The sequence below is a fragment of the Malaclemys terrapin genome, chromosome 8 (genome assembly GCF_027887155.1).
Source record: "Malaclemys terrapin pileata isolate rMalTer1 chromosome 8, rMalTer1.hap1, whole genome shotgun sequence".
Taxonomy (NCBI): domain Eukaryota; kingdom Metazoa; phylum Chordata; order Testudines; family Emydidae; genus Malaclemys; species Malaclemys terrapin.
Genome location: NC_071512.1, coordinates 35,024,154 through 35,046,915, shown reverse-complemented (window position 1 = coordinate 35,046,915; position 22,762 = coordinate 35,024,154). Strand labels below are relative to the sequence as shown.

Sequence of the window (22,762 nt, the reverse complement as noted above, 5' to 3'; positions counted from 1 at the left end):
GCTGAGCAGAGCCGAGCCAGAGGTGTCCCCCCAACCTCAGGATGGGTCGGTTAGCCTGCTGTCTCCCCCACCCTAGACACACCACTCTCCTCTCCCTCCCCTAGCACACTTCAGTTGAAAAGTGATTGACAGTCTACTAGGATGCCTCTGGAATGAGGAGCTTGAGAAACCTGCCCCATGAGGCACTGCAAACCCTTCCCAAAGCACCCTGCAGCCAGTTGCACAATGGATAGCTACCCCAATGCACTGCTCTCTGTGTTAATGCAAGAGCTGTTAGTACGGATGCACTCTAACACAAGGAGCTAGTGTGGACATACAACAGTGGTTTTAAAGTGCTTTAAGTAAAGCAGCATAATTTTTGCCAACAAAACTTTATAGCGTAGACAAGGCCTCATTGAGGTGGTTTTATTTTGTTGACAAAACAGCAGTTTTGCGCTGTCAAAAGTAGCTTTGCAGTGTGTATATCACCCATTTTGTCAGCAAAAGGCAGTTTTGCTGATAAAACTTTGTAGCTCTACAGCCATTCCCCCGAAGCCTTTCAAGCCCACATTCAAGGATATTTGATTTTGTCACCCTCAAATGTCTGGCCTACAACAGTGATGTTATAGACATCAAACAAGCCAGGCACTGTATGAGACAGAAAGGGACATAGTCCCTGCTCTGACTGTAAGCTGGGCATTATCCAAGACATTCAGGGACGTGGTCCTTCATAACAGAATCAGGAGCTGTATGGGACCTAGGAGAATATAGTTTTTGCCTCAACACTGAGCTGGGTGCTATAGGCTGATGGTGAGATGGGCACTATATGAAACTGAGGACATGCCTTTTCCCAGTGGTGAGTGAAGCAGTGTACGAGAGGGCAAAGTGCTGTCCCCAACAGCAAGCCAAGAGCTGTATGTGACAAAGATGTTTCCTGTCCAGGGAGCTTATCCTAAGAGTTGTCACAAGTCACAAAATGCCCTGAGTGAGCCACAGGGCAGTTCTGGGTTAGTCTGCAACTGTCTGAATAAGGGAGTCAAAAAGCTTTAAGTTGTCTATGAGTAAATCAAGAGTACAAAACATTTTTATCCTCCTTTTCTGGGAGCAGGAACAGCTGCCTCCTGCTAGTTCGCTAGTAATGCCTATAACCGTGCATTAAACTTGGTTCTCTGCACCAGCTAATGTTGCTGCTGTTTGAGTGGCTGGAATTCCATAGGGCTGACACCTTTTTTAGGGAAGGGAAAGTTGCTTCAAATGGAAGCAGAGGTTGCCAGTCTCTCTCCCCCCGCCCCCCCATCCCACCTTTTCGCATTGCTGAAGGCTAAGGTCATGCTGGATAACACCAGTTACACCTCAATTGTTCCAGTTTCCCAGAGCAGTTTAGTTTTAGAATTAGGTGGGTCCTGGCAGGGTTTTGGGTGGTTTTGGTTTTTTGCCCCCCCCCTCACGCCCCCCCCCCAGGAATGAGGGGGGGGGGAGAGAAGAAGGGGGAGAGGTAAGGATCCCCTCTGGCAATGGACCTAGATCAAGGATTCATACTATTTTATTAGCACAGTATTTACTAGCATGAGCTGTTGACTCCTCTGCAGGACCTGGCAAGGGTGAGGTCACCTTACTAGTAGAGAAGGCTGCAAGTGTGGTGATTAACAGTATCTCATTCCTGACTAAAAGCTCACTGTACTGCTGCCACAGGTTTCATCCCCTCATCCTTGATTGAGGTGTACATGCAACTGTCAGGCGAGACATTGTGGGCTGTAACATGGCTGATTCAACTACAGTATTTAGTTCTAGGTCTTATCCTCAGACCCAATTTTATTCAACCTTCCCCCTCCCAAGGCCTAGCTGGATTTTAATGAATCCATCACAACTCTGGGCTTCCTGATTGACAGAGGATCAAAAATGCCTGTCTGGCTAGCTTAGCATTTCCTGGATTATTTAGCAGATCTCAGGTTTAGCTATGCCTTTGCATCAATCTAGACTAGAGGTGACAATGTGCTCTAATTAGTGTTACGCTTGAAGTCTATTCAGAATCTCCAGATGGTAACAGGCACCTGATTTCTGCATCATAGTCTGATCTGAAAATCACTCCCACAATGCTCTATTGCAGGGGTCGGCAACGTTTGGCACGCGGCTCGCCAGGGTAAGCACCCTGGCGGGCCGGGCCAGTTTATTTATCTGCTGACGCGGCAGGTTCGGCCGAGCACGGCCCCCACTCGCCGTGGTTCGCCGTCCTGGGCCAATGGGTCGGCGAGAAGCGGCGCGGGGGAGAGATGTGCTGGCTGCAGCTTCCTGCCGCCCCCATTGGCCCAGGACAGTGAACCGTGGCCAGGGGGGGCCGCAATCAGCCGACCCTGCCTCGTCAACAGGTAAATAAACTGGCCCAGCCGGCCAGAGTGCTTACCCTGGCGAGTCGCGTGCCAGATGTTGCTGACCCCTGCTCTATTGGCTCCGAATTTGCCTTGTGCTAGTTACGTACAAAGCCCCAAGACACCTGGAATATGTCTGTGCATTGCAGTATGAGAACGTTCTTGATATGTCCCCAGGATTGGATTATTTTGAGGGAAGGGGGTTATCAGATGAACAATTTGCTTCCTTTTTTATACCATATTGATTAAGAAACTGTACAATGCATGCATCCACTCCAATTCAGTGTAGGCAGAAGGTGCTGCCCTTATCAATGCTTGGAGTAGGTTTGAGTTATCAGTAGTTAGTAACAGTTATTTTCAAAAATTCTGTACTATACCCTCCAAGGGATTACCAGGTAGGTAAGGCAGCCATAAAGGACATTGGGCTGAATTTTCAAATATCTTTAGGCACCTAATGATTCAGAGAGCACCTCATTGGATTTCAAAAAAAAAAAAAAAAAAAAAAAAAAAAAAAAAAAAAAACACACTAGACAGATTAGGTGCTTCTCTGAATCTTTAGGTGTCTAAATACCCTTGAAATCTGGGTCACAGTGTACACATTTCTAGAATAGATGATCTCTGGACTATGTCACCCTAAGACAACACTATTGTCTTTAATTCTCTAAAGATCCCTTTATGCGCAACACCTGTAGACCATTCAATATATTACTTGTTTAATCCATACTGTAATAATACACCTTCAATATTTACCACTTCATTGAGAGAACAGTGGATATTAAATCACTAAACTGTCTAGTATTTAGGAGGGTTGCTATAAGATGCTTAAATGGCTAAATTGAGAGGGTGGGGGTTGTTTTTTAAAAGACAGCTCTGGGGGCATTTAAATGTATCAGTCAACTATATATACTGTTAAGAACCAGGTCTCTCCCTCCCCAAAGGCAACTTGCTCCACACCCCCTCCAAAATCTATTAAACAGATTGACTGCCAAAAATAAGTTTAGTGTGTGGAAAAAGTCAAATCCACCACATCCTCCAACTTGTCAATTAATGCACTCCTGGAACCATCTCCCATTCATCTGTTGCCTTTTGCACTAAGGGCAGGATAGCTTCTATATTAACTAAATCAATGGAACTATTATAGGATTTATATTGCAAGTCTTATTCAGGAACTTACTCTTTTCTCTTTCTAAGGGGTATGGCCTACTGGCAGAATTGGTGTTCAAAGTGTATTGTATATAGTTGTTTTTTACTCTGTTTATCCATTTAACAATCAGCAATTAACTATTAATTAAAAAGACTGAATGCAAAGTAAAGAATGTCAACAGCTTGCTTACTGAAAAGGAAATATGGAAAAATGAATGATTTCAAATTAAAATTTAATTTTGTTTTGACAGCATTTTCGGCTGTGCTATTTAATGAAGATTTGTGCACCCAAAGCCAAGCAGCATTTCACCCTCACATCTTGTTGATGTTCAGAAAGCTGCATATCAATTCAAATTCTCACTTAAACCAAACATAATAATTCTCTCAGAAAACAAGTTGCACCCACTGCCAAGGGATGTAAGTCAAAAGTGTTACTCTTTACATTTCAGCCACTCTTAATTATCTTCATTCATGAAAATCTAAAGGAGTTTGAAACTTAGCATTAATGCAAATGTATTACTTCCAAGAGGAACAATAAATTCACTAGCAGAAGCGCCTAGAACCATTTCACTAAGAAGCATTTTAATTCATTGTGCTGCAGTGTGCGTGCATTAGGAAGGGGAGTAGCAAATGAGCTACTAAATCACACAAACTGTTAAACAAGCAGAATTAAAAACATTCGCTAAAAGTTATGAGAATTAATCAGATACCATGAATACACTGGTCACAACTACAGTAAACATGTTGCTTAACATGCCAAACAAAAACAAATTACTGTTGCCTAGGTTTGTTTATTGGTAAATCACTTTAGTAACCTGAATCCACAAATAAGCAGTATATAATCAGAAAGACTACAGATAAACACAGATTATACATGCAAATTCCTGATCACATGTCACATGTGCAGGTACATTAATAGCACAGTTCTAGGAATTTGACCAAACCAGTTTTATAATGCAGGTATGAAAAATTACATATGAAGAATATAAAGATACTTTTTTTACATTTCAGGACTCAAATGCTGCTTTTGCTTATATCAGAGATGTATGACAGCTACAGGATTCAAGTAGCAAGCAGTAAGAGCTCAAGAAAATAATACTGGTCAGAGAGAAGAATAGGACTTTACATTTCACTAAAAAGTACGCTGAATAATAGAACAGGGAAAAAAACCTATCATCAAGAACTTAGAAAAACCACAAAATTTTAAAGCTGACTACTTACTAATTTTCTTATTATCTAGATAACAGCAATGACATTAAAAGAAACTGCATCCAACATTTAAAAAAATGCAACCTTTACATTTAAAGACTTTCCAAAGTGAAATGCAACGACAGTCTCACACTCCAAATTAAATATATGCTAGGCTCAGACTGAAATCTGGAATGTTCTAGATGAAAGTAATAAAAATACAATACCACTTTTTATTTTTTATTGAAGAATGGAATCAAAATTGAAGGGTAACTTTTTGAAGCCTGAAAACAGTAGATTTATATAAAGTTTGCTTTTTGTACATGAGCTTTCATAATGGTGCAATAGTTTCTATAGTAGCTTGAAATATCAATTGAAAGAAAACTTTCCTCTGTTGGCATTCCCATATTTTTCATGAACAAAAATTTTCTATTAGCTTCATTTATGTTATAACATTTAACACATGAACAGAGCTATACGCCTACTGTATTTCACTAAAACAAAAAAAAAAGAGTATAGTATTTTCCATCTACTATTTGTACTGCATTTAAAAAAGGTTAACATTAAAAACAAAACCACTTTCCTTGAATCAAGTTTTTTTTTTTTTTTTTTTTTTTGCACTTAAGCCTCTTTCTTTTGCCTGTGATCTTCTGCCATTTTATCCAGAATTTTCTGTAACAACAAAAAAGAATCAATCACAACAAAGCCAACCTGATTAGGGAATGAATTAGATGAACTAAATAAAGAACCATAATTCTAAGTATAAAACCATGTTAAAAGTGGTCAGATTTGTGAATTTAAATGTATGAAATAGTAATATGTCATACAATTTACTAACTACTTGACTGCCAAATAAGCCTGGCATTGGGCAAAATATGCCTGCTGGTTTTCTACTGTACCAGATACATAACTGATCCACTGAAAATTGCTAGAGCTCCTTTAAAAGCACTGCATTTTCCAGCAGCCTGCAACTTTGAACAAATCAACAAGTAAAATTTACTTTCTACCTATGTTATACATCAAAATCAGAGTCAATGAACATTTATCTAGTCCATGCACGACTATCTACTGTACTTGACAGTCAGTCTAACACAATCTAGGTTGCCCTCGTGTTCTCTACCACTTGCCCCCTTTCAGTTCCTGGGCCAGTTTGAGGCATTCCCACTCCCATGGATGCATCCCCTCCACTGGTAACTCTCAGACATGTGCCTACTTCCTTCCTATGGAACAGAGGGAACTTATATCCAGCTTGGCAATGAACTGAAGTGAAATCAACTCGTATATACTCTATCATAAGCCGGTTCGTTTATAAGCCGACCCCTTCCCCTCCCCCCCCCCAAGATGGATAAGTAAAAGTGGAATTTTTTTTTATAACCCATTCATAAGCCAACCCTATAATTCAGGGGTCAGCAAACTTTGGCTCCTGGGCCATCAGGATAAGCCGCTGGTGGGCTGAGATGGTTTACCTCCAGCATCTGCAAGCACAGAGGTAAACCTAAGTAAACAAAGTGTCCCTGCGCACCAGCGGCTTACCCTGATGGGTGGGGACAGCAACTGGTGGGGAATTTTTTTTTTTTGGGGGGGGGAGGGGAAGAAGAGGGGAAGAGAAGCTGGGAGTCAGGGGAGTAACCCCTGTGACCACCCCCCACATGACCCCATCCCTATCCCAGGACCCCCACACTCTCCCCATCCCATCCCTTTCCACCTTATCTAGGGAGAATGCCTCTGGCCTGGCTGGAGCTGCTCGGGCAGGCTGGGCAGCGTGGCCGCAGCACGCTCCGGTGGGCCGGGCGGCGCGGCCACAGCCTGCTCTGGGGTGTGGGGCCAAGCGGCACAGCTGCAGTCTGCCAGCCCCAGAGCTGCAGCTTCTTCCGAGGCTGGAGAGACTCTGGCCCTGCCTCTTCCCTTCTGGCTCTGCTGGCTGTGCTGCCTCTCCTTGCTCCCCCTGTTGGGGGGAGGGGCTGTGTCCCGCCTCTCCTTCTCTATACCCATTCATAAGCCAACCCTCTTTTCTGGGTGCTTCCCCTTTTTACTAAAAAAATTCTGGCTTATGAACGAGTATATACAGTAAATACAGAAGCATGGAATAATTAATGTGGAGACTGACTGTGTTTTAATAATGGTGGTAATTACTGCTTACTGTTAGGATCCTCTCCCCCCCAGCCCCAACACACAATGTGTACAATATCAAAGAGCAACTCATAGTACACAAGCAGCACTGATGACAGCATAAACATATGTTGCACAACATTTTACTCAATCAGAAACTCTAATACATGCCCATAAAAATCAAAAAGTTGCCTATTTTGAAGTTATATAAAAAACAACTTCAAAATATAATATATATAAAAACTTCAAAATAGGCAACTTGATTTTTATGGTGTGTGTGTTTTTTTATATATATATATATATATATATATATATATATATATATATATATATATATATATATATATATATATATATATATATATAAAATAAAACCAAACTTCTCATTTAGGGTTTGGAGTACTATTTTAAAAAAAAATTCTAGCTTTGGTCTTGCAGTTTTTGGTCATAAGCCATCCTCAAAGGAACTGTAGCGACAAGATTCAGTCACCTTTTATTCCTTCTTCAAAACTATTCTAAAGCTTACCTCTACTGCAATCAAAAAGTCCTATATATTTTCAATTCACAGAGAATCATAGGGTCCCATACTTGAATTGTTTATTATGCATTCAAATTCCAAGAGGCTACCTTGGTGAGGATTAATTTAAAACTAAAATTACTGTGATATGAAACAACAGCCCATAAGCATGTTTGGATAATCCAGTGTTCTAACTGGATTAATTTGTTTTTTCCTTTCAATGAAGCCTCAACAAATCTATTCCTTACTCCTTCCCAATAAAGCATCACTTCACTTAAAATGGATAGTTTTACCTTACCTTCAACTTCTGATAATGTGGAAGGCTGCTGCAATGGGTCTTTTTTGCAACATCTTCATTTGTGTAAAACAAGGAACACAGTTTGCAATAAAACCCTGTTTTGGGTACCACATAATTTACACCTAGAGAAGTAGAGACCACAAAGTAACTAATAGAATGAATTAGAATAATTTTTAAAACCTCAAATATATTGCTCACTAAGTGAATCTTACAGTAACAACTCAATTTCCACTGAACAGCTGCTTTCCTTTAAATATCCTTGTTTTTATTTGTTCAAACCAGAATGTGTAATTAAATATGTACACACTTGCCTTTAGCATGTTTTTGGATTAAAACATTGCCCTTCTATTGGTTCCCTTTTCAAAAAGGTATGCAATGGTTTTAGTTACTTTAATATTGAAATTAACGCTATGTATTGTATCTCTACCCCACGTCATTATAACAATTACAAGGCGATTTCATACATCAATCTAAACTAACTCATCACTACTGAAATATATTTTGTGCTGTTATGTCTCCATCATAATTCCAGGCTAGAGAGAAGTCCTTGTCAAAGACTGCATGCGAAGAGTAAAAGGGACCAGAGAATATCATAGAAAGAGTGTGAAGTCCTAAAAATGAAATGGCAATCTTTGACCTTACTTCAATGTCTACGGGCAAATCTACACTTAAAATGCAGCTGCACTGCTGTAGTGCTTTAATGATGCTTTATGCCGATAGGAGAGAGAGTTCTCCTGTTGGTGTAGTTAATCCACCTCCCCGGAGAGGAGGTAGTTATGTCGGTGGGAGAAGCTCACCTGCTGACATAGTGCTGTCTACACTGTGGGGGGTTAGGTCGGTATAACTACACCCCTGAGCGATATAGTTCTACAGAAATAGGTCTATAGTGCAGACCAGACCTAAGAGCCAGTACGCACTGCAAAAAATAAAGTTAATGAATGAAAATGTTACCATAATGCAAAAAAAGCATTTGAAAAGAGATGGGAAAATTCTTACCAACAGGAACATTTGGCTGATATGGTCCAATTCTATATTCGTCTGGAACAACAGATTTCTCCTGGATGCTTTTTGTTTCCTGTTCGTCCTGTGCATCTGTATTTTCATTTGTATTTTTCTCCATATCCTGGGTTGCTGCGTTGTCAGAAACTTCAATGGTTTCTGTCTTCATATTCTCCTCAGTTTTGGTTCCATTTTCCAAGGTCTCATTTTCCTGCTCTGGTTCCTCAATCTTGTCTACCTTAATTTCAGCCAAACTATCATCATTTTTCCCAGCAGATTTAACTGCCATCCCCGATTTACGCAGTTTCTGATGATCTGAGTCTTCTTCATCACCAACCTCATCTAGAGTGACAAAACCTTCCATGCTCTGGGGGAAGCCACCTACATATCGCTGTTGAGACAAAGAGGTTTTTCATGTCTACAACTGTCATTTTACATGTGTAAAAGTATAATTTTTATTTTTCAAGTTACAAAAGAAAAAGACCCTTTAACTGCATTTTTATTTGAAGAACCCCATATTTCCTCTCCCCAAAGCTACCTATATACTTCCAAAACACTGTTCAAATCACATGAATGGGTATACTGAATTGCTTATTTTTTGCTTGATTTGAAGAATACTTATTTTATTTTGAAGTTTCAAAGTATTTTAGCTTCCATTTAAAAAATATTTTATTTTGCCAGGTTTCCACTTGGCCTTTAGTTTTCAGCTTTTTGCACTTGCTTCACTGGATTATGTTGATTCCTTCACTGCAGTAAATTAACAACTATTCAGATTCTAAAGATTAAAAACAGTTGCAATTTTAGAATGGCAATTTTAAAAAAAAAATCTTATCTTTTGTTTCTCTGCAACAAAGTAATTTAAAGATATTTACAATGTGGAAGACATTCCCACTGGATCCTAAATTTCGAGGATACCTGAAAAGGTCTGAGGGGAGAAATGAATAAGGTGCTGACTAGAAATGTAAGGCTTACCTTACTCTAATCCAAGATGTACCTACCTAGCTTTTTACTGAAGCTACAAGCTAGCTAGGTTATACATACTATTTCTTTTGTTTATATCCGACACACTCTATTCTTAAAAAACCTTATTTTTAGCATGGTCACTAAGGTCTGCCCTTGAAGGGCAGAAAACCTTCTAACCTCATAAAGCAGCTGGGGAGAAAATTGTTCCTATGCTGGAGCACTCAGTTGAGGCAATCTCCTAAAATGTACCACTCAGATACTGACTGCAGTCAACAGGGTCACAGAAAAAGCCATCACACAAATGAGGTGGGGAAACCAAAAGTTACAGCATGTTCCTATTAAAGGATAAACAGTGTTCTTTACATCGGGGTGCATGGGTTTTAAATCTAAACAATTTTAATAATGATTTAAACGGGTAAGCAAGAAATCTTGATGCAAATCAATTTTAGTCTGGTTTTGTATTTTAGTTATTTTGTGATTCTCACTGGTTGGTGTAATTTGGAACTTTCTGCTAAGCAGGAGGATACACTATATTTATAAACATTTACTTAAACAATTATATAGTTTAACACATTTATTCAGTTTTTTGTTTTGTTTTGTTAGAAAATGGTGACTGACGTATTTCCTATTTACTAGATGATTAATATGTGCAGGTGGTGGAGTCCCTATCAGTGCACCAGAGGTTGGTCCTGGCAGGAGTCACCAAGATCAGAGATCTCCTGGATTATGACTGGGGAGACTGGGTGGATACCCTTGCGCTTGCTCAGCGCATGGGGCTTTCCACCCTTCGAACTCCAGTACTTCAGGAGGTGATGGCAGCCTTGTCACCAGTCTCTCAGGTTTACCTTGAGCAGGTCCTGCAGGAGCATGCTCCCCGCCTACCCTACACCCCAGGCCCTCCGGATCTCTTTATAGGGCCCTTACCTCTTGAGTTCCCCCCGGCCGTCCCACCCACACACCTTGAGCCAGCTGCACGACCTGCAGCCAGTTCGCTTTCAAACCACGCACAGGCACACCTGTACACGCTCATGCTCCATACTCTCCATTTCCTCACCCTCGTGTCCCAACGCTAAGTGGCGGAACCTATTGCTACCTATTGAGGGTGAAGAACCCCGGTGGGCCAGCCTATATTCCACCTTAAAGTCCTACAGCTCGCCAGGTATATTGGTTGGCGGCTCCTTCATGGAGCTATCAGCACGGGCATGTACCTGGTGCGGTTCATCCCTATCCCCAATGCCTGTCCCTTTTGCGGCATGAGGGAGACCCTGGCACAGGTTTACCTTGAGTGTGCCAAGTTGCAGCCCCTTTTCTGGCTCCTCCTAGACTTACTGTTACGTTTTTGGCTGCACTTCTCTCCCCACCTTCTCATATACACACACACCTTATCCGTGGTGCCACAAAGTTGAGGGACCGCCTCGTCAACTTCCTCCTAGTATTGGCCAAAGTGGCCATCTACAACACCAGGGAGAGGATGTTGGCTGAGGGGGTTCTCTGCGACTGTGGGGCCTATTTCTGATCCTCTCTCCGTTCATGCATCTAGCAAAATTCCTCTGGGCAGCGTCTGCTGGCTCCCGTGACACCTTCGAGAAGTGGGCACTGTCTGGGGTTCTCTGCTTGGTGTCCCCTTCAGGTTCCCTTTTTGGATCCTTTGACCTTCACACCTACCTATCAGTTATTTTTTCTGTTGTCCCCCATAATCATGGATCAGTGGATCCTCCCCAAAGGCTGTGGGAGGGTCCGTTAGCCGCAGGTGGGCTTCCAATCCAATAGGACTAGATTAATTTTACTTGGGATTTTGTCAAGCTATATTTCAATTAAAACTACACAAAAACAATTTAATTTTTTGTTTATTAGTTAAATAAATGTACTGGAAACAAGGAAAACATTTATGAAAGCATGTCTCATTTAAAACTAACTGATCTACTATATAAAAAGTAGTATTATCTGTAGTTAGTGAGGTGAACTGATTGCTTCTGATCACCATGCCCTGCAAGTTTTTAGGACTACATCTCATCCTCACATCTCTCTTTCTCCATAGATTAGAAATGGGAATACAAGCTTTCCTACTTTTTCAACTCTCAGTCTTGTTTCTCAACTCTGACTGAACTAGCAATTTAACTGAAATGAAGAAAATATTCTCTCTGCACCTGTAGAAGAGGCTACTACTTTTAAAAATTGGTTTTAGCACTTCAAACTCTATTTCCAGGCACTTAGCCAGTGATTCCTACCAGTTCAGTAGTTTGACTTTGAAAGTTTGGAAGCAAACATGGCCTGCTTGGAATTGTATGTAATATCATTTTAATAGATTTTATTTAAGGCTATGATTTTGGCATGGAATTTTTTAGTAAATGTCATGGTATAGATGGGGGCGGGGGAGGCAACAAGTCACGGACAGGTCAAGGGATGCTGAAAGATGAGGCCTGGAGAGGTGGGCGGGTTTGGAGAGCGAGCCTGCGTCGCACACACTCTGCAGTGGTTGCTCCTGTCCTACATGGCTGTCCCACCTCCAACCTGGCACCTGTGGTTGCAGCACCACTCAGGTTTGGCCTGTCCACTCTTCTGTAAATGGAGATGGCAAGGCAGATGAGCCAAACCTGACTGGATACTGCTACCCTGTGTACCAGGTCACAGTGTTACTCGGTTTCACAGACCTTATTCAAATTCACAATTTCTGTGACCCTTCCCAGGACAAAATCGTCATCCTAATTATACTACGTTTACAACTTAATATAGGTTATTTCAAATTTAATTTTAAATGGATTTAGAAGAAAAATGTATCCAAATAAGAATTTTTTTTTTTTATTTCTATCCACCCTACTTTGAATACCTGATCTCAAATTAGCATCACATTCTTTGAGGTACTGTATTTTCTTCACAGAAAGGACGAACACAAATTGTTTCTTTCCAGAAAACTAGGTGTGGGTGTTTGTTTTAAAGTCCTGCACAAAAGAATTGGAACTATGTGGAGGAGCACAAATTATACAGATAAGGTTGCTCCCTATCCATACACCATGCCATCTGATTACCTTTTTAAGTTTTTTCTTTGCTGCTGGGGTAGCACCAACATTTCCTTCAGTTTTTGTGGTAGTGTCATCTGCTGCATCCTTTTTCTCTTCAGCAGCCACATCGCCTAAATTAGCAACATCAGTGTCATCTCCTGCTGAACTACCACTTTCTAGCAATGCTGCTGCTTCTTCCTCATCTACTAGCAGCTCATCTTCAGATTCAAGAAGTAAACTAGGTTCCTCTTGGTCTGCCTGTTCACTCCCTTTTGCAGCTGATTTCTCAGCATCATCATCCTGTTTCTCCTCTTTATCTTTATCTTCAGCACTGCCGCTTTCAGTTTTCTGAGTTCCATCTGTCTTAGATTTTTTATCACTTGGAGAGTCTTTACTATCTGGAGAATACGTTCTCTTTCTGTAGGTGAGAAAAATATTTATCTTCAATATGTTTTGGTTTAACTATTTCAATTCAGGGTTTTTAATACATTATATTTAAAGAAGACATTACCTAGCTTTATCTTTTTTCAGTAATTCAACTCCTTTGTTGGGAATCTAAAAAATAAAAAAAAAGCTTTCATAAGGTATGGCGGGTACATATTATCTATTAACACACACAGCTGTTACAGGATTCATTCAGAGCATGAATTGCACCTTGGCTGCTCAATTCCATTGCCCATGTTCGATGTCTTCACTTTTCTTCAAGACATTCTGGAGAAAACTCCAGTGGTGGCTCTTCCCTAATACCAGAGGTGCTGTTATATTAAGTAGTCCTATTAGTTGCCAAACAGATGGCTTAAAGGCTTAAGAACCGCAACATTACTTTCCTTTTAGTAGCAACATCCCCTTCCCCCTCTCCACACCTTTGGTCTATTTTCTTCCCCTTCTTTTAAAGGGTATGTCTGCACTGCAACAAAACAAAAACGAACAAACAAAAACCAAAAACCATGGCAGTGAGTTTCAGAGCCTGGGTCAGATAACTTGGGCTTGTGCTATGGGGCTAAAAATAGCAGTTCCCACTAAAGATCTGAAATGGTGGGGGGGAGGGTCTCAGAGCCCAAGCAGGAATATGTACAGCCTTGTAGCACGAGTCCTGTGAGCTCAAATCAGCAGTGCTCCGACTCGCTGTCGAGGCTGGGTTTTTGTTGTTTTTTTTGCAGCGTAGACATACCAAAACTTAATTTTTCAAAACTGCCTTTCTGTGCAATCAAGTCTTTCCTTTTAAACTACAGGTGGAAAGTCCAGAATCACAACTGTCACTTGAATGTGGTATTAGCACTGGAAATCCGTTATTGTATTGGTTACCTATATGAACTTGGCACAATCCATTACACCGCAGAAAGTGCATCGCAGGGCAGATAAACAAAGCCACCATCTCTATTAGTCAGATTTTACACAATTTATTCATTTTGAAGTGCTCAGTTATGAACAGCCTGATCCTTGCCATTCAGTGCCTCAAAACTCTGCATCAGCCTTTGCACATTGTATCGCCAGTAGCTGTTTATATTCTCCCTCCACCCACAAAATACACACATGCAGTATAATGGAAAGAAAGATCTGGCCCTTCATCATGTACCCTATCTGCAAAACAGAGAGGCAGGATATGCAATCAGAAATTAAGGGGAAAAGCCTTGTCAAGCTGATTTTTACAGCTCAAACAGAGTTATTCAGGTGAACAAATTTCATTTAATCCTATCCTCTATTCAGAGCAGACTTTAAGAACCTTTAGTAATTAATGTGAGTTTCTTTTTAAATTACACATTGCAGCCTGAAATTAAATTTATTGAAAAAAGTGATCAGTGCATACAAGTGTGTTCTTGAATAGGTACACTTCCAGGACAACAACATTTAAACAAATATATATTAGTCATGTAAATGATCAGAAATTTGTCAGTGCTTCCTATATAAGAATTCTGAAAAAACAAGCAACATCCAAATTTAACAAAAAACATTGTTATTAAACACTTGACCCAAAGGTCAGACTGAATTGATTATAAAGATGAAGTCTTAATCACTACAATGGCTTTGTCCTTTAATTTTTGGCCATGACCCATTAATTTTAATATATGCGTCATTTTTTGGTATTGGTGGGACAACTTCACAATTCAAATTTCTTAAATTAATTTGTTGCTATGTTTTACAGAATCCTGTGTATTAAAGTTTCTAGTTACAGATAATCCTTGAAAAGTTGACTTTAACCAAACCTACCCACCAACCCTTTTTTTCTGCAAGTCTATCTACACATCTCCTCCCAGGCCCATTACCAATGCTGAAACTACCCACTGCAGAATTTTGCATTTCTGTTAGTTTCTGCTGCGTCAGCCACCCACTCCTTTATTCAAATCTTGCACCCTTTGGAGTTTCCTTGGATCAGATGTGCCCAGGACTCATGGAGGAGGCTCTTTCAATAGAGACTGCAAGGTCTGCTGAGTTTGTACAACAGAATTAGCAAGACATCAGGTAGAAAAAGAAAGCCTGCTAAGAGCATGCAAGGTAGTTATTACAATCAGGCCAAGATTTAAAGGTTCAGATCAAGATTTATGCTAGTTCTTATATTCCTACATTAAGAGTTATAATTGGATGGAGAAAAAAAACTTTTATTTTTTTTTTAAACTGACATATGCACATTTGAATTATATCTAAGCACTCCACTGCCTGAAAAAGCCACTATTTTGTAAGCCACTTAAGAGTCCCTCTCTTTTTGGGAATAATATAAGAATTGCTACTGCAAAGTTGGTTTACATTACTTAAGAATCTATACAAACACATCCTTTTTATGAACACAAACTCATGAGAAATTAAGCCACCTGTAGTTAGTACTAATCCCCTTAGTCTTGCATCCAACATACCATAAAATGTAAGTTTCAATACTCCATCTTAAAATGCAAAAAGAGCCCCAAATAAAATCTTCTCTATACTAAAGAGATATTTAGAGCGCAACATAATGAATACATGACTGCCATATGTGGAAATCAAAGGAAGGAAATCAAGAATGAAGTAGTAGAAGGAACTGGTGGAAGAGTAGGTAGGTGTAAAGTTAGAAGTTGGTGGACCGTTTTGAAGAAAAAATAGTTAAGAGGACATTCTGAATAGGATTCGGACATGAACAGGAGTAACGAGGACCATATTCAACTAATTAAAAAAAATGTAGCAGAAGATGACTTTGAAACAAAAACATTTAACAATCAGAATCCCTTATTTTTCTATACCAATTACTCACTAGGATGCACAGTCCTAGTTCACAAAATGCACAGTCCAGCTGTGGAACTTATTGCCAAGGGATGTTGTGAAGGCCAAAAGTATAACTGGGTTAAAAAAAGAATTAGGTAAGTTTGTGTAAAATAGGGTTACCATATTTTGTGCCTCCAAAAGGAGGACACTCCACAGGGCTCTGGCCCCGCCCCCAGCCCCGCCCCCTCCCCAAAGTCTCCGCCCCCTCCCCTGCTTCCCGCGAACATTTAATTCGCGGGAAGCCTGAGCAGGTAAGGGGGAGTGTGGGGGGAGAAGGTGCGGCCCAGGCTGGCCCCCCCGGCGGCTCCAGCCTGGGTCGGCTCGGGCCCTGGGGTGCCGGCCCTGGCCCCCGGCCGACCACCCCCGGCCTACCCAGCACTGCCGGCCGGCCCCCGGCGGCCCGGCCCCGGCGGCCCCGCGCGCCCGGCCCAGCCCTCCCTCCCGATTTTCCCGGACATGCCCGGCTTTTGGGGATTTCCCCCCGGACGGGGATTTGAGCCCCCAAAAGCCGGACATGTCCGGGAAAATCCGGACGTATGGTAACCCTAGTGTAAAATAGCCATTGATGGATATAAACCTCGGACTGCCAGATGCTGGGACTGGATAACAGGAGATGGATCACTTGCTAATTGCTCTGTTCATTCCCTCTGAAGCATCTACATTGGCCACTGTTGGAAGACAGGCTATATGGACCACTGGTCTGACCCAATATAGCCATTCTTATACAGCAACAATCTACCGGGGAATCAAGTTTCTTGTTTTTGCGACAGTGATACAAGCATACCATTTTCATGATGTGCTACATCAGAACACTGAATACTGACAGCAACTACACTTAAAGGGAAAGGATTAACTGGAAACATTCAGTTTACAAATGGCTACATTCTTACATAAACAAACTTGCTAGCTGCCCTGTAATTATTGCTACTTACTCTCACCCTCACCTCCCCCCCCCCCAAAATAGAAAATCTCAACTTAAAGAGTTTTCATTTTAAAACAGTACCTTACCCTTAATACCAGCTTCTTGTATTTTTCAGACAAGTCCACCTTCACACATCTGCCCTGGAACCAAAGTGCTTTGTTTGAACAATGCTCAACCATAGCCAAAGCATCTTCTCTAGTTTCCATCTCTATGAAAGCCTAAAAAGATTAGAATACATATAAAAACCATAGGAAGTGTATGCAACAATGCTAGAACTAGAAATTAAAACTAGAACATGGCTAAATCCTACAACTTTGATTTCCCTACTTGATGTTTCAAAATGAGTCTCTCCAGTTCCTACACACTACCAACCCAGTTTTACATTATACCAACACCACAAACCAGGTGCACTGATGCACTAAGTCTTTGCAGTCAGCAATATTTTCACTGCGAAGAAGTTCTGAAATTGCATGGCAGGAGCCCAGCTGATCTGAAAATCATCTTAAAGACAGTGTCAATATATCCCTTCTTTGAAATCTAATTAGATGATAGTTTGTGAACAGAAAACACCCTCAAGTCAATAATTGTATTCCGTGCTAAAGCTAAAGGGCTGAAAGGCCTATTCAGACTAGTTCCATTCAAAATTTCTGGAACCCACAAGAGCTCTATGATACATGGATCTGGTCTGTTTAACATGGATAAATTTGCTGGGGAAGACAGTGAGGCAGTTTTGGCTCACATGTCATCAGTACACAAAGGGTAAAGCTTTTGCATCAAACCCAGAGTGAGTAGGGTCTATGCAATTTTAGCACACAGCTGAGATGAGGGTGATCTGGTTATGGATCAAACCAGATTCTGGCTGGCTGGGGAAAACAACTAGAGAATAAAGTAGGTTTGCTACCTGCCTCCTATTAGTGAGGGGTACCCAACTTTGCCCAAAACATTTGCAACATTCTAAGAGGCTTCTAAATCCCTAGAAAAACATTGAGTGGCCCGTGAGGTTTTGACTTCTCTTGGCTGTGGACCTTCTGACAGGCATCCATGGTTCTTTCACTTCCTCGATGGATTAATGTAATACATGGCACACTGCTACACTGGAAGTCGACTCAAACTCATTTCCCTTCACTTAGCAGTATCAACAGATGGATCTTTATAACACAAAAGTGTTCCAACAGAGAGCTCTAACTCTCCCCATCCACTCCGGTTACAACTCAAGGTGCTATTGGAAATATAAAGTTCTCTTTAAGGGAACTATAATGTCTTCTGTGGTTTGGGTACTCATCCGAGAAAACCACCTCTCCCCCACAATCAATCTGCTCAGGCACGCAACATAACAGCTGTTAAATTTAGAAGTTTGAGGGGCTCCTCAGAAGGTGCTTTCAATGGAAACCTGTCAACTCTGGAATTTGATTTACTTTGTTACTCCAAAGCCAATGTAGTGACCATGGTACAAGCCTGATCTGCTTACAGAGTCTCTTGCTTGTTGATGGGAGTATGTTTTTATGTTATGGAGTTACACTTTTGTTTGTGGATGGTGTTATATAAAAAAATGTGCAGTTTTCTTTGGGGGGGTACTTGTGTCTTGAGATAGGACATTTTAATAAATGAAAACTAAACATTTATTCATTAAGCTACATACTCAGCCAGAAAAACAGGGACAGAAAAAAAGCATATTTGTAATAAGCAGCTAACATTGCTGTTGGATCTTTAATTTCTTTTCATATTCACTGTACAAATTTAACGTGTCAATGTATTTTGGCATCTAACTGCCTTAAAAAACCTCCAGAGCTATTTAGCTTGTGAAGACAACAAAATTTACCATCAGAGCTCATAAGTACCTTGAAGCAATTGCTCACAATTTGCTGTGGCAGGCACACACACATGTTCAAGCTTGCTTCCACATTAAGAAAATGTTCTAATCTACTGTACATGCTCAGTATGCAATTTTCAAACAGCTTTGTGAAATCAAACCCCAGCAATGCCCTATCTTTGGAAGGAGTGAGGGAGTAAAAAGGGCTTTTTATTGTTGCTATGTAATTATTTGTTAAGGTTTTTATGAGCAGTCTATGATTGGCTCTTGATATTGTTTTTAATCAATGCAAAGATCCCACAGATTTTTACCTATAGAGGAGCTAATTAAATATCGTGTCCAATATTGCATAGTTTCATAGATCTAGGATGCTTATGAGTTCCTCTCCTTTTACTAGACACGCCCCACTAGGATATGGCTTAACAGTTTAAAGTGAGGTACATGCTGGCATAATGTGAAACTCCTATATTTTGCCATGTTCTCCAGTAGTTTCCATATTCATACTGAATCAGAAAAAAAAGATGGCAAAATAGAGGTATCAATCTTCAAGATCAAACGTAAACATTTTATTCTGCCTTGAACATTTCTCCCTAATTCCAAAAAACCACCTCAACTTAGTTTTTCAGATATTCAGACAGTATCCACCTTGGAGCTCTCACAATCCATGTAATCAAGTTCCCAACTTAAAATCTTGAAAGAATCTCTGGTTTCTTGCAGGCAGATCTATTGAACTTTCCACTTAATTATGCATGAATCAACTCAGTTATGTAAGTGGCTAGGGTGAATTACCTGGCTTTTCATTCTCATCAGTATGTAATTCTTTATTTTTCCATATGGCTCAGCTAGTTTGATTACGGCATTGTCAGAATATCCTGAATGAGGTAAGTTACTGAGGTGAATCACACGACCAGGTTCTGGCTTTGGTGGCTCCGTTTTTTGGTCAGGCTTCCCTTCTGGTTTCTAAAATTAAGAGTTTGTGAAACCTTAAAAATAATTACTACATAAAATCTGACATTTATATAACTTAAATCAATAAATGACATTTATATTAAAGATTAAGTTTCTGATTTTACTATATGCATTACAACTGAAACATAAGTAAGGCACCGATTTTGGCTGGTGACTGGGAGCTGCAAAATCCTGCTGCCTCCCGCAGTGGGCAGGGAGTTGAAGTACCCCGGCCGTGTGACTCCAGCAGCTAACTGGTCGTGGGGGGCAAGGGGACCCCGGCAGCTCAAGGGCCGCCGCGGGGGCAGGGGAACCCTGAAGCTCCCAGCGACCCCGCAGCTGCCTAGTCCCTTCCCATTTTATCATGGATATTTTTAGTAAAAGTCAAGACAGGTCACGGGCAATACAGAAAAATTCATGGAAGCCTGTGACCTGTCCCAGACTTTTACTAAAAATATCCATGACAATCTTACCCTTAAACATAACTGAAAACAAATTAATGCAAAAATTAAACATTAACATAACATTGAATATATTATACTGATTAAAAATAAGATTTTAAAATGCAAAAATTAATTTACCTTTATTCTTTTATATTTGTGGGATAAGTGCACTCTTACTGGTTTGCCAAATACTAGAGCTGGTGTTGTCATATAATATTCCACTGCAGCCTGGGCATCTTCAGTAGTGGACATTTCAATAAATGCCTGAAATTGTATAAGAATTTATTTCTGCATTTACTTCAGTATTACTCTTTTAGGCATGAATACTTTGTCTAAAAGCTTGTGCTGTTGTGTGCCTCTCTGGCAAAATAAGATGCACTTCTTAAAAAATGCAGTCAGGAAATGCAAGAGTCAAAGCTTTTTACGGTAGCATTAATTGGCCCCATAGAGTTAGGTATAAATTGCATATAGCATATTACTAAGGGGTACACCAAAAAAACAGTATATGCTCAGGACAAATTACTGTTAATATAACTTTAAACAATCAAAGTTACAAATTTAAACACAAATTAAATGTAATGTTGCAGAATATTATCTCAGTGTATTTAATTTCTGTGTTCCAAGGGAGAAAAAAGAAAAGACATTAACCCTCCTTCCCCTTAGTGTTCCCCTCCTGTGATGACAAGATGATACCCAGTATATTCCAGGGAACATGGAGAATTCTAAGGACTCATTTGGTCTGAGAACAAGCAAAAAATTTCAATCTAAATAACGAATAAGGATTTGTAATGTAAGTGGCTTTGTAAACTAAGAGTGCTCATTTTCACAAATGCTGTAAAGTTGTGTAGTGTTCACTGATACAGTGAAATGTTACCCAATACTAATTATGCCACCAAAAGATTTAAATAAACTTACCTCATTAATTTTGTTTAGAATCAGATGATTTGTAATTATTCCAAATGGCTCAACGAGCTGCAGCAATTGGTACCTCAAGTTTTTCCCTCTCTGAAAATCCATAATGTGAACAACTCTGCTTGTTTCCTGATAAAAGCAGAAAGAACTAACTAGTAAAGTTTATCAATAGCATGAAATGAAATAGCATGTCAACTAACAAAGACATCATCGAAGGATTACAGCCCCCAAATCTGATCTAAAATTACCTAAGAAAATAAGAACCATTTACCAATGTCCTCTCTCCAGCCGTAACTACATGCATCAGGACAAGGCAGGGAATTCCAAGGGTACATAAATCAACTCCGTACACAAAAGAAGGAATTTATTCTTACCTAAGATGATGATTGACACAGTCTGGGGATAATTCTATATCAATTTATGAATTTCTTTCTGGTTTATGAATTGCATTTAACATTGTAGACCTTCACTGTGGATTGGAACTGACATTTTGTAGCAGGAACAGACTGCTTGGGAAGCTGAAATATAGCCTTCAAAATTGAATAGAACAGTAGCGCTGCTACTGACAAACATTTACTTTTAATGACTCTCTGCCCCAGCAATCTCACCGGGGGTCAGAGCAAGGAAAATCCCCAGCAGAAGAACAAAGAGTTGTCACAGACTGCTTTAAAGGTGACATGCTCTCTAAGCGAGGGAGACATTTCATCCCCAGAAATAAAAGTCAGCTGGAGGACTGGGAGCAGGAGGGATTTTGCCATCCCCCCAGGGACTCTCCAGAATGGCGAGGATTCAGAAGGAGATTGTGTTCTGGTGGGTTTTTTTTGTTTTGTTTTGCCTTAGATTTATAAGCTCTACTGTGCCAAAGAATAAAGGGTGTGTATGCTTAAGAAGTTCCCTGCAAAGCCTATATTCCTTGCTTTAACTATCACATGTTCCCCAAGAGGTTAAACTGTAAACCAGAGACTCCCCCCAAGCTGGGCTGGACTCGGGGAGAACATGTAAAGCAGCTGGAGAGGCTTGGGAGGTCTCAGTAATAGCTTCAAAGCCTACGGCAGTTGGACTGTGGAGTCCCTTATCCCAAGGAATGGGACCAGACAGGGAATTTGCACCCTGGAAATGTACTTTAGAAGCCAGATCTAGAAACAGTGTCTAGACACAGCCCAGACCCACATGGGATAAAAAGTTTGGGTCCATTTAACAATGTGGTGCCCATTCACTTGGTGGATCATGACACTGATCATAGTAGGTGGTGAAACATGACGACTGATATACTTGGTAATTTTAATCCAAAAGAATATACATTAAATAGATTCTTACCTTTTTTTTTTTTTGGGGGGGGGGGGGGGGAGATTTGTATATTAGACTAAGCTGTTTGCTTCAACATCCTATAACAACTTTGAATAAAAAGAAATCTACCCTGATACATTTTAAAGATATCCCTATTTTGCACCCTCTCCACAAAAAAAAAAAAAAAAAAAAAATCTGACAGTCCTTGAAGCACTGTCAAGATTATTATCCCCTGTGCAAATGAGATTAAAATGAATTTCTGTGAGCATAACAGTAATGACTGTCACTGAAAATTGAGATGTACGGCACCAGCAGCACAGAAACAATTTAAGTTTCTTACATCAGTTTGCATCTGCTTTAATGGTGATTAAAAAAAAAAAAACAGAAAAATTAGTGCATTTGTGTAAGCATTACATGATGTACAGACTGTAAGACCAAAAAGCTCAAACAATGGAGAACAACATTCTCATGTATAGATGGCTATGTTCCCTGCTGCATCTCGACCTAAAACTGACTTATGACTAGACTACACCACTCAGAAATGCAATGTTTGAAGCTTCAAGGAATTTGGAAAACAGACTTTTGAATGTTTTGGTCAGGCTTGTCTTATTTCTTCCCTCTTCTGTTTCTCAGGCGCCTCTTACCAAG

At 40.3% G+C, this 22,762-nt stretch overlaps 1 protein-coding gene across 2 annotated transcripts in view; it reads right to left on the bottom strand.

Annotated features, from left to right (window-relative positions):
• Positions 1-4,048: 4,048 nt before the first annotated feature.
• MATR3 (matrin 3) overlaps positions 4,049-22,762 on the bottom strand; it is a 46,984-nt gene continuing 28,270 nt past the window's right edge. For both annotated transcript variants that reach the window (XM_054036577.1, XM_054036579.1), the window contains exons 7-15: positions 20,831-20,956; positions 20,054-20,179; positions 19,314-19,484; positions 16,801-16,932; positions 13,073-13,116; positions 12,589-12,979; positions 8,597-8,990; positions 7,601-7,722; positions 4,049-5,348 (exon numbers count right to left, since the gene is read on the bottom strand). In XM_054036577.1, coding sequence (XP_053892552.1) covers positions 5,298-5,348; positions 7,601-7,722; positions 8,597-8,990; positions 12,589-12,979; positions 13,073-13,116; positions 16,801-16,932; positions 19,314-19,484; positions 20,054-20,179; positions 20,831-20,956 — 1,557 coding nt within the window. In that variant the 3' untranslated portion in view covers positions 4,049-5,297. The remainder of the gene's footprint in view (positions 5,349-7,600; positions 7,723-8,596; positions 8,991-12,588; positions 12,980-13,072; positions 13,117-16,800; positions 16,933-19,313; positions 19,485-20,053; positions 20,180-20,830; positions 20,957-22,762) is intronic.